Source organism: Oryctolagus cuniculus, chromosome 6 (genome assembly GCF_051225735.1).
Source record: "Oryctolagus cuniculus isolate XC-2025 breed Fujian yellow rabbit chromosome 6, ASM5122573v1, whole genome shotgun sequence".
NCBI classification, from domain to species: Eukaryota; Metazoa; Chordata; class Mammalia; order Lagomorpha; family Leporidae; genus Oryctolagus; species Oryctolagus cuniculus.
In genome coordinates, this window is record NC_142872.1 from 168,679,162 (window position 1) to 168,693,631 (window position 14,470).

The 14,470-nt window shown below is 58.8% G+C and overlaps 1 protein-coding gene across 4 annotated transcripts in view; it reads right to left on the reverse strand.

Annotated features, from left to right (window-relative positions):
• Window positions 1–14,470, reverse strand: part of ARHGAP39 (Rho GTPase activating protein 39) — a 68,866-nt gene that overhangs the window by 12,472 nt on the left and 41,924 nt on the right. For all 4 annotated transcript variants that reach the window (XM_051828698.3, XM_051828696.3, XM_051828697.3 and 1 more), the window contains 2 exons: window positions 2,920–3,000; window positions 361–1,699 (listed from right to left, as the gene is read on the reverse strand). In XM_051828698.3, the coding sequence (XP_051684658.2) occupies window positions 361–1,699; window positions 2,920–3,000 (1,420 nt within the window). The remainder of the gene's footprint in view (window positions 1–360; window positions 1,700–2,919; window positions 3,001–14,470) is intronic.

A 14,470-nucleotide genomic window follows, 5' to 3' on the forward strand; every position in this document is an offset into this window, starting at 1 on the left:
TGTAGGGACCGAGCCGAGGTGAGCCCCACCCTTCGCCCTGGCACCTCTCCAGGAGGAAGAGCCTGTGGGTGCCCAGCTGCTAGGCACAGGTGCAGGTGCCACCGGGAGGCCTTGGCTGGGCTCCTGCTCAAGGGAACGGAGTCACCACTGCCCTTAGCTGCCCGGGCCTCCTCCACGCTCCAGCCCCCAGCTCCCAGATGGCCAGAGGCTAAGGACATCCCATCGTGTCACGGAGCCCCCAGGGCCTCAGGCTCAGAGGAGGCGTGGACGTGGCACTCGCGGTCGGGCATCCCTGGGGCCTGCCCAGCCCGCGTGCTGACTTGGGGGCTCTCAGCCCGGCCCTGGGCCCCCGGTGCCCACCTGTGAGGGGTGGAGGTAAGGCTCCGGGGAGGCCAGGTTCGTCTGCACGGAGATGCTCTTCTCCAGCAGGATCTGGGGGAAGCCGAGCTTCTCGAAGGTGCCCCTCTTCCAGTGCTTGCTCTCCTGCTGTGCCAGGGCCTCGTCCTCGCTGAAGGCACGCACCACGGGCCCCGGCATGGGCAGGGGCACAGCCCCGTCGCTCTCGTAGCCTGAGCCGTCCTGCTGCGAGTCCCAGCTGCTCCTCTGCTTCATGTGGAAGTGGGCCTGCTGCGCCTCCCAGGCCAGCCGCGCCTGCGCCAGGAAGGGCTCTGTGGCACCCCGCACACCCTCCGCCTCGCCCTCCGCCCGCTTCATCTGGGCCAGGCCCGGGGCGTGCTCCCCTGCCAGGGGCTGCTCGCTGAGCAGGTCCCCAGGGCCCTCGGCGGAGGCAGCACTGGGGGCCTGGCCCAGGGAGGGCTTTCTGCTCTTCCTTTTGCGTGTGCCCGGGGAGTAGCCCGTTGAGGACATGGTGTCCTGCTGGCTGGACCAGGACATGGCGTCCTCCTGAGCCCGAGGCAGCGGTGTGGACGGCTGCCCGTGGCGGGGCTCGGACCCCTCCATGGTGCTGTAGTCTCCGGATCGGACCCCCAGGCGCTGGTCCCTCAGCAGGCAGGGGCTGGGCTGCAGGGAGAAAGAGCCACCACCAGGGTTCGGGGCGTACTTGTGCCGGGGGCCTGCACGCAGCTTGGGGCTGGCGCTGGCCTGCTCCACGTACACCAGCTGCCGCACGTACTCCTTGCCCGCAGGGCTGTACTCCAGGCTCATGAAGCGCTCGGGGCACTTCTGCTTGGTGAGCACCAGCTGCTGGCAGGGCGAGGTGGGTGCCTGCCTGGACGCGGGCAGGAGGGGGCGGGGCTTGCGGCCGGGGGACCTCTGCGGGGAGCTGGCCTGGTGGCTGCCGCCGGTCTCGTACTGCATGTCCATGGGAGGCTCGTCATAGATGGGGGCCTGGTACTCCACTGGGGGCTCCTCGTAGAGGGGGGGCTCATAGCCATAGCGCGGGGAGGAGGGCTGTGAGTCGCTGGAGGGCTTCCGGGGCTGGGTCAGCAGCGGGGAGCAGCTGCCCGCGAGCTCGGCCCTCTTCAGGAAGGGGGACGGCCTCCTCTCGGGGAAGAAGACGGTGCCGTCCGCGTCCGGGCTGAACGTCTGCAGGCTGCCCGAGGGCCTGCGGGAGCGCGCCCCAGCCTGGCTGTCGGAGGGGCAGCCGTTGCCCTGGGCGGCGAGGAAGCTGGGCTCCCGGTCAGCGACCTTGATGAGCACGCGCTCCTTGGTGCCCGAGTTCCAGCGCAGCGAAGAGGTCCTGCCGGGGTGCAGACAGCCAGTCAGCGGGAGTCCTCGGGGTGCTCTCGCCGGGCACTGGGACTGTCCCCGGGGCAGTGTGGCCCTGACCTGCTGCCCCTCACACAGCTGCTGTCTCAGCCTTGCTCCTGCCCCTGGAGGTGGCTCTCAGAGCTGCTGCCACCAGAGAACTGGCAGCTGCTCTCCTAGGGACTGGGCACCCACCCCTGCTGCGGCCTCCCTCCTGGCCCGAAGCCTGCGCGCCGTCCCGGAATGCAGGTGAGCCCCGCAGGGCGCAGCGTCAGCATCAGGGGCTGCCTCTCCTGCAACGCTGCCTGCCGTCCTCGTCTCCACGCCCCCCGGCAGGCCCCAGAGGCCACTCCGCCCCATCAGGCCGTGTGTGCCCACGGCGCTGGGTGACCCTGACGCTGGCTGCACTACGGTGGACGGGAACGCCCACACCACTCCATTCCACTCCACAGCGGCCCGGGTCAGCACACGGCCATGCCTCCATCCCCGCAGACCTCGACCCTGAGGTCCACTTCCTGCCTCTCTGGCCTGACAGAAACTCCTGGCACTAGCCAGCACTCCTTTCAGTCAGTTTCCCCTCCTCTGGGAATCTAGATGGAGCCCCACCCACGGGGCCCACGGCGTTCTCCGGCCTCTGCACGCAGAGTGGACACCTTCCAAATTACAAACTGTCTACTCAGCTGTGCATAGGCTGTGCCCACACCCACTGCAGGCTGCACCACAGCCCGAGTTTGCCCAGAGTTCTGGGGGCAGAGCGGTAGGTGCCAGCACCCTGAGCATGTCCGCCGGGCCAGCCTCGCCACCGTCAGCTGGTATGAGATTCCACTGGGAAAGCTCGGGAATCCAGAGATGAGGGTCACCTTTAACCCCTGGCTACAGGGCCTGGGACACCATCAACACGCTTCTGTCTGGAATCGAAGGCGGCACGGGACTCAGGGTCACCTGCAGCTCCTCACCAGCGCCCCCACAGCCAGACTGGGCCTGGCAAGCGCTCAGGAGTCCCAGGACCTTGCTTCTACACCAGGGGCCGAGGGAAGTGTCACCAGCTCCACAGACCTAAACCGGGCAGTGAGCTGGGCCTGGCCCCTGGCCACAGCCTTTCCTCAAGGGCTGGACACTGCACCACTGGGGGCTCCTGCAGGTGCCTCAGCGCCGACCCACATGGCTCCGCCCTCCGAGCAGCAGCAGGGGCACCTGTGACGCGGGTGCTACCTGTAGTGGAGGAGCTGGCCGTCTGTGCCGTAATCCCGGCAAGCTTCATAGTCCTTCTCGAGGAATACGCCTGGTGAAGAGCTGAAACAACACAATGAAAAAAAGACACAGATGCAGCAGCAGGAATTCAAAATAACCAGCCCTTCCCTGACACCCCAGAAGGCAGGGCTGGGGCGGCGCCGTGGAGGGGCAGGTTAGGCCGTCACTGGCAACGCTGGGATCCCCTTGGCTCTGGTACAGCTCCCGGATAATGTACTGGGAAGGCAGTGGGTGATGGCCCAGGGACTTAGGTTCTTGCCACCCAGTTGGGAGACCCTGATGGAGTTCCTGGGTGCGGCCTGGCCCAGCCCTGGCTACCGCAGCCATCTGGGGAGTGTACCAGCAGATGGGAGTTCTCTAGTCTCTTCCCCTTTCAGATAAATAAATCTTACAGAGGGGGCACAGGGTTGCCGTTTAGTTTTCCCAGGAGCAACAGGGGTCCTCACACCTGCCCACGAGCTGTTCCTGCTGTCGGTTCAAACAGGAGCGCCGCTGCAGCCCCAGGCCCAGGCCTTCCAGCAGGCACAGTGTCGAGGGCACAGCCACGGGGCTGTGAGCGTCACAGTTCCCCAGACGGCGGCGTGGGCTACTCGGGGAGGGTGGCTTGGCGCACAGTATGTGTGGAGGGAAAGCTGGCGGGCGGGCAATCACCCTGACAGACATTCAAAAGGCAGGTGAGCCAGCTGCCACCTGCTCACCGCGAGGAACTCGACGTGACCCGGGCAAGGGCTTCCCGCACTGAGCAGCGCAGGCATGGCCAGCAGGTCGGGGCCAGGCACCTGCTCACACCTCCAGGGGACGAGATCGGGGGGTGCTCGCCAGCACAGCACAAGGAAACGGAGAGAGAGGTGGACTTGAAAGACAGAGATGGAACTGTTGCTAGTTGTCAGCCTGGAAAACCGAGAAGCAATCAGCTCGACAGCTGCTATTCGAGCTGAGACGAGCGGCCACGCCTCACGCCCTGGCTTCTGTCCTTCCAGCAGCAGCCAGAAACCACGCTCACCTGCACAGCAGCAGGAGGCCAAGCCACGTGCGTGTGCGTGCACGACCAGCGCAGAGGCATGCGGGGCCCGAGCACAGGCCCGAGTCACCCAGCAGACTCCAGCAGGAGTGTGTCTGAACAGAGTCCCGCACGTGCTCCGCACCGAGCACGCTGCGCCAGCTGAGACTGGACGGAAGAGGACAGGGGCCGGCGCTGTGGTGCAGGGGGTGAAGTCTCCGCTGCAGCTCCAGCCACTGCAGCCAGCTGGGGAGTGAAGCAGCGGGTGGAAGACCTCTCCCCTCCCTGCCTCTCCCTCTCTCTGTCTATAACTCTACCTCTCAAATAAAGAAATAATTTTTTTTAAAGAATAGTTCAATACAAGCTCAAGAAATAACTACTTTAAAAACACGAAGGGGCCTCTGAGAGGGACCAGGTCGGCCTAGAGTGACACGAGTCAGCACTTCGGGGCGCAGAAGGCTGGAGCGAGAGCTGCCGTGTGCAGCGGCTCTGTCCCCACCGGCACTCAGGCCAGCTCACATGGCTCCGCCTGCTGGTTGGTCAGCGTGGGGGATGGCCCACAGGGAGTCCCCTCTTTTCTGTCACCAGGGCCCTCATGAGAAGCCGAGCACAGGCTGGTTCCAGGCTCCAGGACTCTCAGAACCAGGAGGCGTAAATCTCTTTTCCTTGACATGACCCAGCCTCAGGCATTCTGTTACAGCCACACAGGCAGGCTGAGAATTGCGGAAAACACAAACCTGTCAGAATATTGTAGCAGAACACACTTAAAAAAAAGACATGCCTTTCAAATACAATGCCTCAGAATTACAGAGAGGCAGAGGCAGAGGCAGAGAGAGGGAAAAAGAGAGAAGAGGGAGAGAGAGTATCTTCCACCTGCTGCTTCACTCCCCAGGTGGCCACAATGGCTGGGGCTGGGCCAGGCTGAAGCAGGAGCCGGGAGCTTCTTCCACGTGTCTCCCATGTGGGTGCAGGGGCCCAAGGACTTGAGGCCTCTTCCGCTGATTTTCCCAAGTGCATTAGCAGGGAGCTGGATCAGCAGTGGAGCCCGCATGGGTTGCTGGCACTGCAGGCCGAGGTTTTAGCTACCGCATCACAGTGGGGACCCCCGGGCTCCACTCTCGATTCCAGCTGCCTGCTAATGTGCACCCAGAAGGGCTGCAGTGACGGCTCACGTGTCTGGGTACTGGCCAATGACAGGGGAGACCCCAACAGAGTTCTGGGCTCCTGGCTTGGGCCTGGCCCACCCAGGCTGCTGCGGGTATTTAGGGAGTGAACTAGCAGAGGGAGGATCTCTCTCCACTTGTCTCTTTGCCTTTCAAATAAAAAAAAAAAAAATCATACCACCGATGTTAAAAAAAAAAAAAAACAGCTTTCCAATAAAGTGTTTTTTTTTTTTTTTTAAACCACTAATTTATTTGAAAGCCACTATGGAAGAGTTTGGAGATTCCTCAGAAACCTGAATATAGTCTTACCACACAACCCAGCCATCCCACTCCTGGGAATTTACCCAAAGGAAATTAAATTGGCAAATAAAAGAGCTATTTGCACCTCAATGTTTATTGCAGCTCAATTCACAATAGCTAAGACCTGGAACCAACCTAAATGCCCATCAACAGAAGACTGGATAAAGAAATTATGGAACATGTACTCTATAGAATACTATACAGCAGTAAAAAAAAAAATGAAATCTGGTCAGTTGCAACAAAATGGAGGAATCTGGAGAACACCCTGCTGAGTGAGATAAGCCCGTCCCAAAGGGACAAATATCCTATGTGCTCCCTGATCTGTGACCACTGAGCACCTGAGAGGAAGCCTGCAGAAGTGAACCAGACACTGAGAAACAGCGACTTGATAGCCCTTGTCCTGACTGTCGAGGAACAACTTACTACTTTATTCCTTTTAGTATTTTTTTTTAGTTCTACTTAATACCATTGGTTGATCCCTGTTAAATATAGAGTGGGAATAAGAGAAGGAGGAGATGTACCGTTCGGCACATGCTCACTCTGACTTACCCCTAATGGTAGAGCTGGGAACGTGCCAGGGGATTCCAAATCAATCCCATCAAGGTGGCATGTACCAATGCCCTCTTACTAGTCAAAGTGATCCGTTTCAGTTCAGAATTGATCATAATGATAGGATTAAGTGTCAAAGGGATCACATAAACAGGACTAGTGTCTGCTAATAATAACTGATAGAATTAAAAAGGAGAGCACGATCCAACATGGGAAGTGGGATACACAGCAGACTCAGAATGGCAGATGCCCTAAACAGCACTCTGGCCTCAGAATCAGCCCTTAAGGCATTTGGATCTAGCTAAAAAGCCCATGAGAGTTTCTCGGTCATGGAAAGCCAAGACACTGCGGCAAAAAATGACCTTAATGAAAGATCTCTGTGAATGAGATCCCGGTGAAAAGAAGGGGCCTTCAAAGAAGGAGGTACCATTCTCTGAAGGGAGGAGAGAACTTCCACTGTGATTATGGCTTTGTCTAAATAAGGTCAGAGTTTGTGAGCTCAAGAGCCTTCCATAGCCTTGGTAGCTCATGACAAGAGCCTCGGGTGATTACTGACATCATAAATAAGACTGTCAATTGTTAAATCAACAACAGGAGTCACTGTGCACTTACTCCCCATGTAGGAGCTCTGTCCTTAATGTGTTGAACTAAGAGAATTAACGGTAAAACTAGTGCTCAAACAGTACTTTATACTTCGTGTATCTGTGTGGATGCAAACTGATGGAATCTTTACTTAGTATAAACCAAGTTGATCTTTTGCATAAAAGATAATTACAAATGAATCTTAATGAAGAATGGGATGGGAGAGGGAGTAGGAGATGGGATAGTTTGTGGGTGGGAGGGTGGTTATGAGGGGAAAAGCCGCTATTATCCAAAAGTTGTACTTTCAAAATTTATGTTTATTAAATGAAAGTTTTCTAAAAAAAGATTTATTTATTTTATTTGAAATGCAGAGTTACAGAGAGAAAAGGAGAGACAGAGAGAGGTCTTCCATCCTCTGGTTCACTTGCTAAATGGCAATGGCTGGAGCTGAGCCAATCCAAAGCCAGGAGCTTCTTTTGGGTCTCCCACGTGGGTGCAGGGGCCCAAGCACTTGGGCCATCTTCTACTGCCCTCCCAGGCCACAGCAGAGAGCTGGATGGGAAGTGGAGCAGCCAGGACTCAAACCAGCACCCATGTGGGATGCCAGCACTGCAGGCAGTGGCTTTACCAGCTACACCAAAGCGCTGGCCCCCAGTGTTTGTTTGTTTGTTTGTTTGTTTTTAATTTATTTTGAAAGACAGTTACAGAGAGAGGTAGAGCCAGAGAAAGATCTTCCATTCCACTGGTTCTCTGTGTGTGTGTGCCTATGTGTGTGTGCGGATGTGTGTCTGCGTCTATGTGTCTCTCCCTGTGTCTGTCTCTGTATGTCTGTGTGTGTGGATGTGTGTGTCTGTCCCTGCTTTGTGCATCTCTGTGTTAGAATGTTTTAAATAAATATATCTTAAGATTTATTTATTAATGCGAAAGAGTTACAAAGAGAAAGAGGTCAGTCTTCCATTTACTGGTTCACGCCCATGATGGCTACAACTGCAGGGCTGGGCCACGCAGAATCAGGAGTCAGGAGCTTCACCCAGGTCTCCCACGAGGGGGCCAAGCAGAATCAGGAGTCAGGAGCTTCACCCAGGTCTCCCACGAGGGGGCCAAGCAGAATCAGGAGTTAGGAGCTTCACCCAGGTCTCCCATGAGGGGCCCAAGCAGAATCAGGAGTCAGGAGCTTCACCCAGGTCTCCCATGAGGGGCCCAAGCAGAATCAGGAGTCAGGAGCTTCACCCAGGTCTCCCACGAGGGCGCAGGGGCCCAAGCAGAATCAGGAGTCAGGAGCTTCACCCAGGTCTCCCACGAGGGTGCAGGGGCCCAAGCAGAATCAGGAGTTAGGAGCTTCACCCAGGTCTCCCACGAGGGCGCAGGGGCCCAAGCAGAATCAGGAGTCAGGAGCTTCACCCAGGTCTCCCACGAGGGGACCAAGCAGAATCAGGAGTTAGGAGCTTCACCCAGGTCTCCCACGAGGGGCCCAAGCAGAATCAGGAGTCAGGAGCTTCACCCAGGTCTCCCACGAGGGCACAGGGGCCCAAGCAGAATCAGGAGTCAGGAGCTTCACCCAGGTCTCCCACGAGGGGCCCACGCAGAATCAGGAGTTAGGAGCTTCACCCAGGTCTCCCACGAGGGGGCCAAGCAGAATCAGGAGTTAGGAGCTTCACCCAGGTCTCCCACGAGGGGGCCAAGCAGAATCAGGAGTTAGGAGCTTCACCCAGGTCTCCCACGAGGGCGCAGGGGCCCAAGCAGAATCAGGAGTTAGGAGCTTCACCCAGGTCTCCCACGAGGGCGCAGGGCCCAAGCAGAATCAGGAGTTAGGAGCTTCACCCAGGTCTCCCACGAGGGGGCCAAGCAGAATCAGGAGTTAGGAGCTTCACCCAGGTCTCCCACGAGGGGACCAAGCAGAATCAGGAGTTAGGAGCTTCACCCAGGTCTCCCACGAGGGGCCCAAGCAGAATCAGGAGTCAGGAGCTTCACCCAGGTCTCCCACGAGGGTGCAGGGGCCCAAGCAGAATCAGGAGTCAGGAGCTTCACCCAGGTCTCCCACGAGGGGGCCAAGCAGAATCAGGAGTTAGGAGCTTCACCCAGGTCTCCCACGAGGGGGCCAAGCAGAATCAGGAGTTAGGAGCTTCACCCAGGTCTCCCACGAGGGCGCAGGGGCCCAAGCAGAATCAGGAGTTAGGAGCTTCACCCAGGTCTCCCACGAGGGCGCAGGGGCCCAAGCAGAATCAGGAGTTAGGAGCTTCACCCAGGTCTCCCACGAGGGCGCAGGGGCCCAAGCAGAATCAGGAGTTAGGAGCTTCACCCAGGTCTCCCACGAGGGGGCCAAGCAGAATCAGGAGTTAGGAGCTTCACCCAGGTCTCCCACGAGGGGGCCAAGCAGAATCAGGAGTTAGGAGCTTCACCCAGGTCTCCCACGAGGGGGCCAAGCAGAATCAGGAGTTAGGAGCTTCACCCAGGTCTCCCACGAGGGCGCAGGGGCCCAAGCAGAATCAGGAGTTAGGAGCTTCACCCAGGTCTCCCACGAGGGCGCAGGGGCCCAAGCAGAATCAGGAGTTAGGAGCTTCACCCAGGTCTCCCACGAGGGCGCAGGGGCCCAAGCAGAATCAGGAGTTAGGAGCTTCACCCAGGTCTCCCACGAGGGGGCCAAGCAGAATCAGGAGTTAGGCGCTTCACCCAGGTCTCCCACGAGGGCGCAGGGGCCCACGCACCTGGGGCATCTTTTGCTGCTCTCAGGCTGTAAGGTCACTGGATCGGAAGTGGGTTCAGCCAGGACATGAACCAGCGCCCACAAGGATGCTGGCACCACAGGCAGCGGTTTTACCTGCTTTGCCACAGCGCTGGCCTCGATACATTAAATTTTAAAGCCTGTGGTCACTGTGTCTTTCATTGCAGTGACTCTGCCCTGAGTTATGAAAACAGCCAAGTTCAAAGGCTTGGGGCTCGGTCACAGTGAGAAGCCAAGCAGCCTGGTTGTCCTCGCTCACCGCTCAGCCCGCATAGTTTCTCGTGGGCTGTTCTGAAGCCGGGAGAAGACTGGAATTTTCTGAGTGAGAAAACCTCCAAGCACTGCATGGCTTCGGAAACGACTGTTCTTGCACACTTGATGTTTCTTAGTGAACTGAACCTGAAGTTACAAGGCAGGCAGTGTCTTATACACAGAACTCACACGCAGTGGAGAGATGGCTGTGACAAGTGGCGTCTGACCACACGCGTGTCGGCACTCACACGCAGTGGAGAGATGGCTGTGACAAGTGGCGTCTGACCACACGCGTGTCGGCACTCACACGCAGTGGAGATGGCTGTGACAAGTGGCGTCTGACCACACGCGTGTCGGCACTCACACGCAGTGGACCCATAAGGTGAGAGGTCCCTGCTCCCACTCCCAGCTGCAGGCATGCTTTCTAGAATTTCCCACTCTGATGTGAGCGTAAGTGTGAAGGAGACCCGTCCCTGAGTCTGTTCAGCAGTGAGGGGCTACCAGCTGCCAAGCTGCGGTGGCGAGGGGTTAACCTGGGGATGGACATGGGGCACAGCAGGGGAGACACCACCTGGGACGCCCACATCCCCTGTCAGAGCGCTGGTTCAAGTCCCAGCTCCACTTCCAACTCCAGCTCCCTGCTAATGCACCCTGGGCGGCAGCCGTGACGGCTAAGGACTTGGGCCCCTGCACCCACATGGGAGACCCGGGTGGAGCTCCTGGCTCCTGGCTTCCGCCTGGCCCAGCCCCAGATGCTGGGGGCATTTGGGAAGCGGCTCAGCAAGCACAGATCTCTCTTTGTCCCCGCTTCTCAAGGAAAATTTAAAAGCACTGAGAATAGAACTTTTTTTTTTTTAAAGATTTATTTATTTACTTCAGAAGCAGAGTTAACAGAGGGATCCTCCATCCGCTGGGTCACCCCCAAAACGCCGGCAACAGCCATCACTGGGTCAGGCTGAAGCCAGGAGCCAGGCGCTCCATCCAGGTAGGGCCCTGGACTCGGGCCACCTTCCGCTGCCTTACCAGGTGCGTTAGTGTTGCTGTGGATTCGTTCTGAGAGGAGGGGTGTGGTGGGGGCCAGAGGCGCGGAGTCACCACACAGACCCTGCACATTAGCAGGAAGCTGGACTGGAAGTGGAACGGCCAGGACTTGAAGCAGTCCTGCAATCTGAGGGGTCGGCACTGCAAGTCGTGGCTTCGCCTGTGGCACCACAATGCCCGCCCACGTCGTGAGTGACGCCGGACACCTTGCAGCTGGTCTGATGGCAGGGGCACCCTCTGCAGGAGCAGGTTCCCCTCAAATCCAGTGCCACTTATTCCTGCGGGATGAGGCATGCGGCAAAAACTCAGGCAACCGAACCTCACCAGAGCTGACACAGGGTGGGATGAGTGACGAAGGCTGCACTCCACGCTTGAGAGCTGGGAAGGCTAACATGCAAAGGAGACACAGGAAAGAGCAGGTTCCAGATCAAGGTCTAGAGACAAATACTGGAAACATCTGGGGACTGGTGCTCCACTTCTGACCCAGCTCCCTGCTGTGGCCTGGGAAAGCAGTGGAGGATGCCCAAGTGCGTGGGTTCCGGCACCTGCGTGGGAGACCTGGAGGAAGCTCCTGGCTCCTGGCTTCAGATCGGCTCAGCTCTGGCTGTGGCAGCCATCTGGGGAGGGAACTAGCGGATAGAAGATCTCTCTCTCTCTGTATCTCCCTCCCCCAACCCTCTCTCTGCCTTTCAAATAAGTAAATAAATCTTACAAAAAACACATGGTCAGGAGCTCCTGAAGAACAGAGGCTGTGGAGGAGACCTCAGCAGGTTGACCGTCCAACAAGAACCAGAGCTGCAGCCCGGAGGCCGGCGTCCGAGAGGGGCACGGCTGTGGGCCGGGGGTGCGGGAGGGGCCGAGAGTAAAACACCTGCAGGGGAAGGGACTCAGCATCCCCTAAGCTGGGGGAGGCCTGCGCACAACAAGGGGGGCTGCCCCCCAGCCTGGCCGCTACCTCCCCGCAGCCTGTTGGCTTGGTTCACCTGAGGGAGCAGCAGAAAGATACATTGTCTGAGGAACACAGCAATCCTGGGGAGCCGGAGGTGAGGGCGCTGCCAGGGTGTGTGTGTGTGTGTGTGTGTGTGTGTGTGAAGTCTTACTACTATTTACATCTCTTTCAAACGTAACTGACTGCTTAAAGCAGCAGTGAGTCTGAGCTGAGACACTCCTGACACCAGCGACAGCTGTCTGGGAGGAGAGAGGGGAACTGAGTGGTGGGAGGGGTGCAGGGTTGCTGGGAGGACACCACTCATCCACACCGCAGCCCCCAGACGAGTTACGGTCAGGCCCGGAATCCAACAGGGAGAGACCGGCTGGAGTACAAAGATGTGGACGTCGCCCAGAAGCAGACTGAAAGAGGGAACCAGGAACGATGAACAGATAGGACAAACAAAAACAGCAAAATGGCAGATCTGAACCCAGCCGCACGTAACTGCGTTCCACGGTACCGGCCTAAGCCCCCCAGTACAAGGGCAGGGCCTTGGTGTGGGCACTTTGCCTGGTGGCTGAGGTGTCGTCGGGGTCTGACCCTCAGCTGCTCGCGTGCAGGCTGGGCGGCAGTGGAGTCCCGGCCATCGCAGGCCTCTGGGGAGTCCACCAGCAGACGGGAGGCCTCTGCTCTCTGTAGGAAAAACCAGGATACGGACACACACAGAGGTGGGGAGACTGAGCGCGGGCGCCATGCTGACCTGGACTCCGGAGAAGAGAGCTACAGACAGCTGCTCCGAGCTGCCCACACCTGTGGCTTCCCACGGGGCAGGGCCAGGGAGGGAAAGCCAGCACCCCTCACAGTCCCTGAACTCACTGCCCTTTCATCTCGGGGAACAAGGCCAGAAACAAAACTAAGCCTCAGGCGGGCGTTTGGTGCGGTGGCTGAGGCCACATTCGGGCCTGGGACCGGTCTCGGCTCTGCTCCTGACTCAGGCTCCTGGGTCCCTGCTACCCACGGTCCTCTGGCCTGGCCTGGCCCAGTGCTGGCCATTGTGGCCACTGGGGAGTGAACCAGCAGATGGAAGACCTCTCGCTCGCTCGCTCGCTCTCTCTTTCTGTGTAACTCTGACTTTCAAAACAAATAAATACATCTTTTAAAAAAAATCCCCTACAGATCTGACAGAGAGGGGAGCAGTGGAGGGGAGGCCTCAGAGCAGAGACGCCGAGACAGCGTTCCCCAGTGTATCTGCAAATTCATGTAAAACAGACCACAGAGAGCTTTTATAACATTTGATTCAGGACACAGACAACCTGAATGCTGTTGTGGTAAGCATTAAAGAAACCACGTCAGGACCTAAGATCTGCCCGGCAGCCCAGGGCCAGGCGAGACCTCAGAGGCCAATACAGCGGAGAGGGCGCCGCTCAGCCGACAGCAAAAACGCCCTGGGCGAGACTGGCAGCTTGAATCTATTTATTTATTTATTTTTTTGACAGGCAGAGTGGACAGTGAGAGAGACAGAGAGAAAGGTCTTCCTTTGCCGTTGGTTCACCCTCCAATGGCCGCCGCGGCTGGCGCACTGTGGCCGGCGCACCGCGCTGATCTGAAGGCAGGAGCCAGGTACTTATCCTGGTCTCCCATGGGGTGCAGGGCCCAAGGACTTGGGCCATCCTCCACTGCACTCCCTGGCCACAGCAGAGAGCTGGCCTGGAAGAGAGGTAACCGGGACAGAATCTGGTGCCCCGACCGGGACTAGAATCCCGTGTGCCGGCGCCGCAAGGCGGAAGATTAGCCTAGTGAGCCGCGGCGCCGGCCAGCTTGAATCTATTTTAAAACACAAACTGCGGAGTAAGCCTCCCCAGGGCTGCCACGCAGAGCACCTGGCTGGACTTCCTCCCTCACAGCCTGGGGGTGGGGTCCAGCGAGCCGTCCCTCTGGGCTGATTCCTCAGGACCCCTGTGGCGTGTGACGTCCCCTCGACCAGGTCCTCCAGCACAGACCCTGTGTCTAGGGGACGCGCGTCCATGGGGGCTGGGGGCTCAGCTTCGGCCCTGTTCTGAGGGACCCGATGCAGCCCGCAACATGGTATCCGCACAGTTCATGAGGCAGGCTTGGTAAAACCTTGCTACCCTGAGGCGGTGCCTGTGGGGGAGATGGCAGGGCCAGGCTCAGCGCCAGGAGAAGCCCGAGCTGCTGGTCCTCCCGCTCACTCAGCCTCGTCCGTCAAGTGCTCCCGGTGTCACAGGCAACTGTGGAGGGACCTTCAGGGCCAAGATGGCGCAGCCCAAGTGTGAGAGCAAGACCAACGTGAGAACCCACCCGCAGCAACCAGCAAAACGACTTAACACAGACGTAACTGCTAGCGCCACGAAGTCCACAAAATCCCTGGAAACAAACCCCGGGACCTGTGGGAGTCCACGTGGGAGGAACACGCAGCACCCGGTCAGGGGAGACTTCCGTCAGAAGCCGCCACCTCCCCACACCAATCCGCAGCTCCACACGTTCTGTGAATCCTGGTCCCAGTCAGCCCACCTCGCCACAGAGCTCCTGCACATGCGTGAGAGGGCGGGACCTGCGTGGGCAGAGCAGAGAGCAGCCCGGCCCGCAGGCCAGCTGGAGGGCGGGAACGCGTGTGGGAGACAGCAGTGCAGAAAGAAGCCCAGCCCTCACCTAGTCCGACAGAGCAGTCGAAGCCAAGCAAGAGCTCAAGGCCATCGGTGCCCTGGCAGCCAACCAGGGACCCCCACGCGGGCCAGGCTCAGCCACGACAGCCCTGCCTCACGGCTTCATCGGCCACAGGAGACACTACGGCCACTTTCCCACGGAGCGCCCTTGCGATCTCGCCTCCCCGAGCAGCCGAGCCCACCGTTGCAGGCCCTGGCCCCGGAGGCCTGACCTGGGTGTGGCTCGGCTCCTCCGCACGTGCACACAGCTGCCGCTGGGATCACGAGGCTCCCCCAAGGACCGCTCAGCGC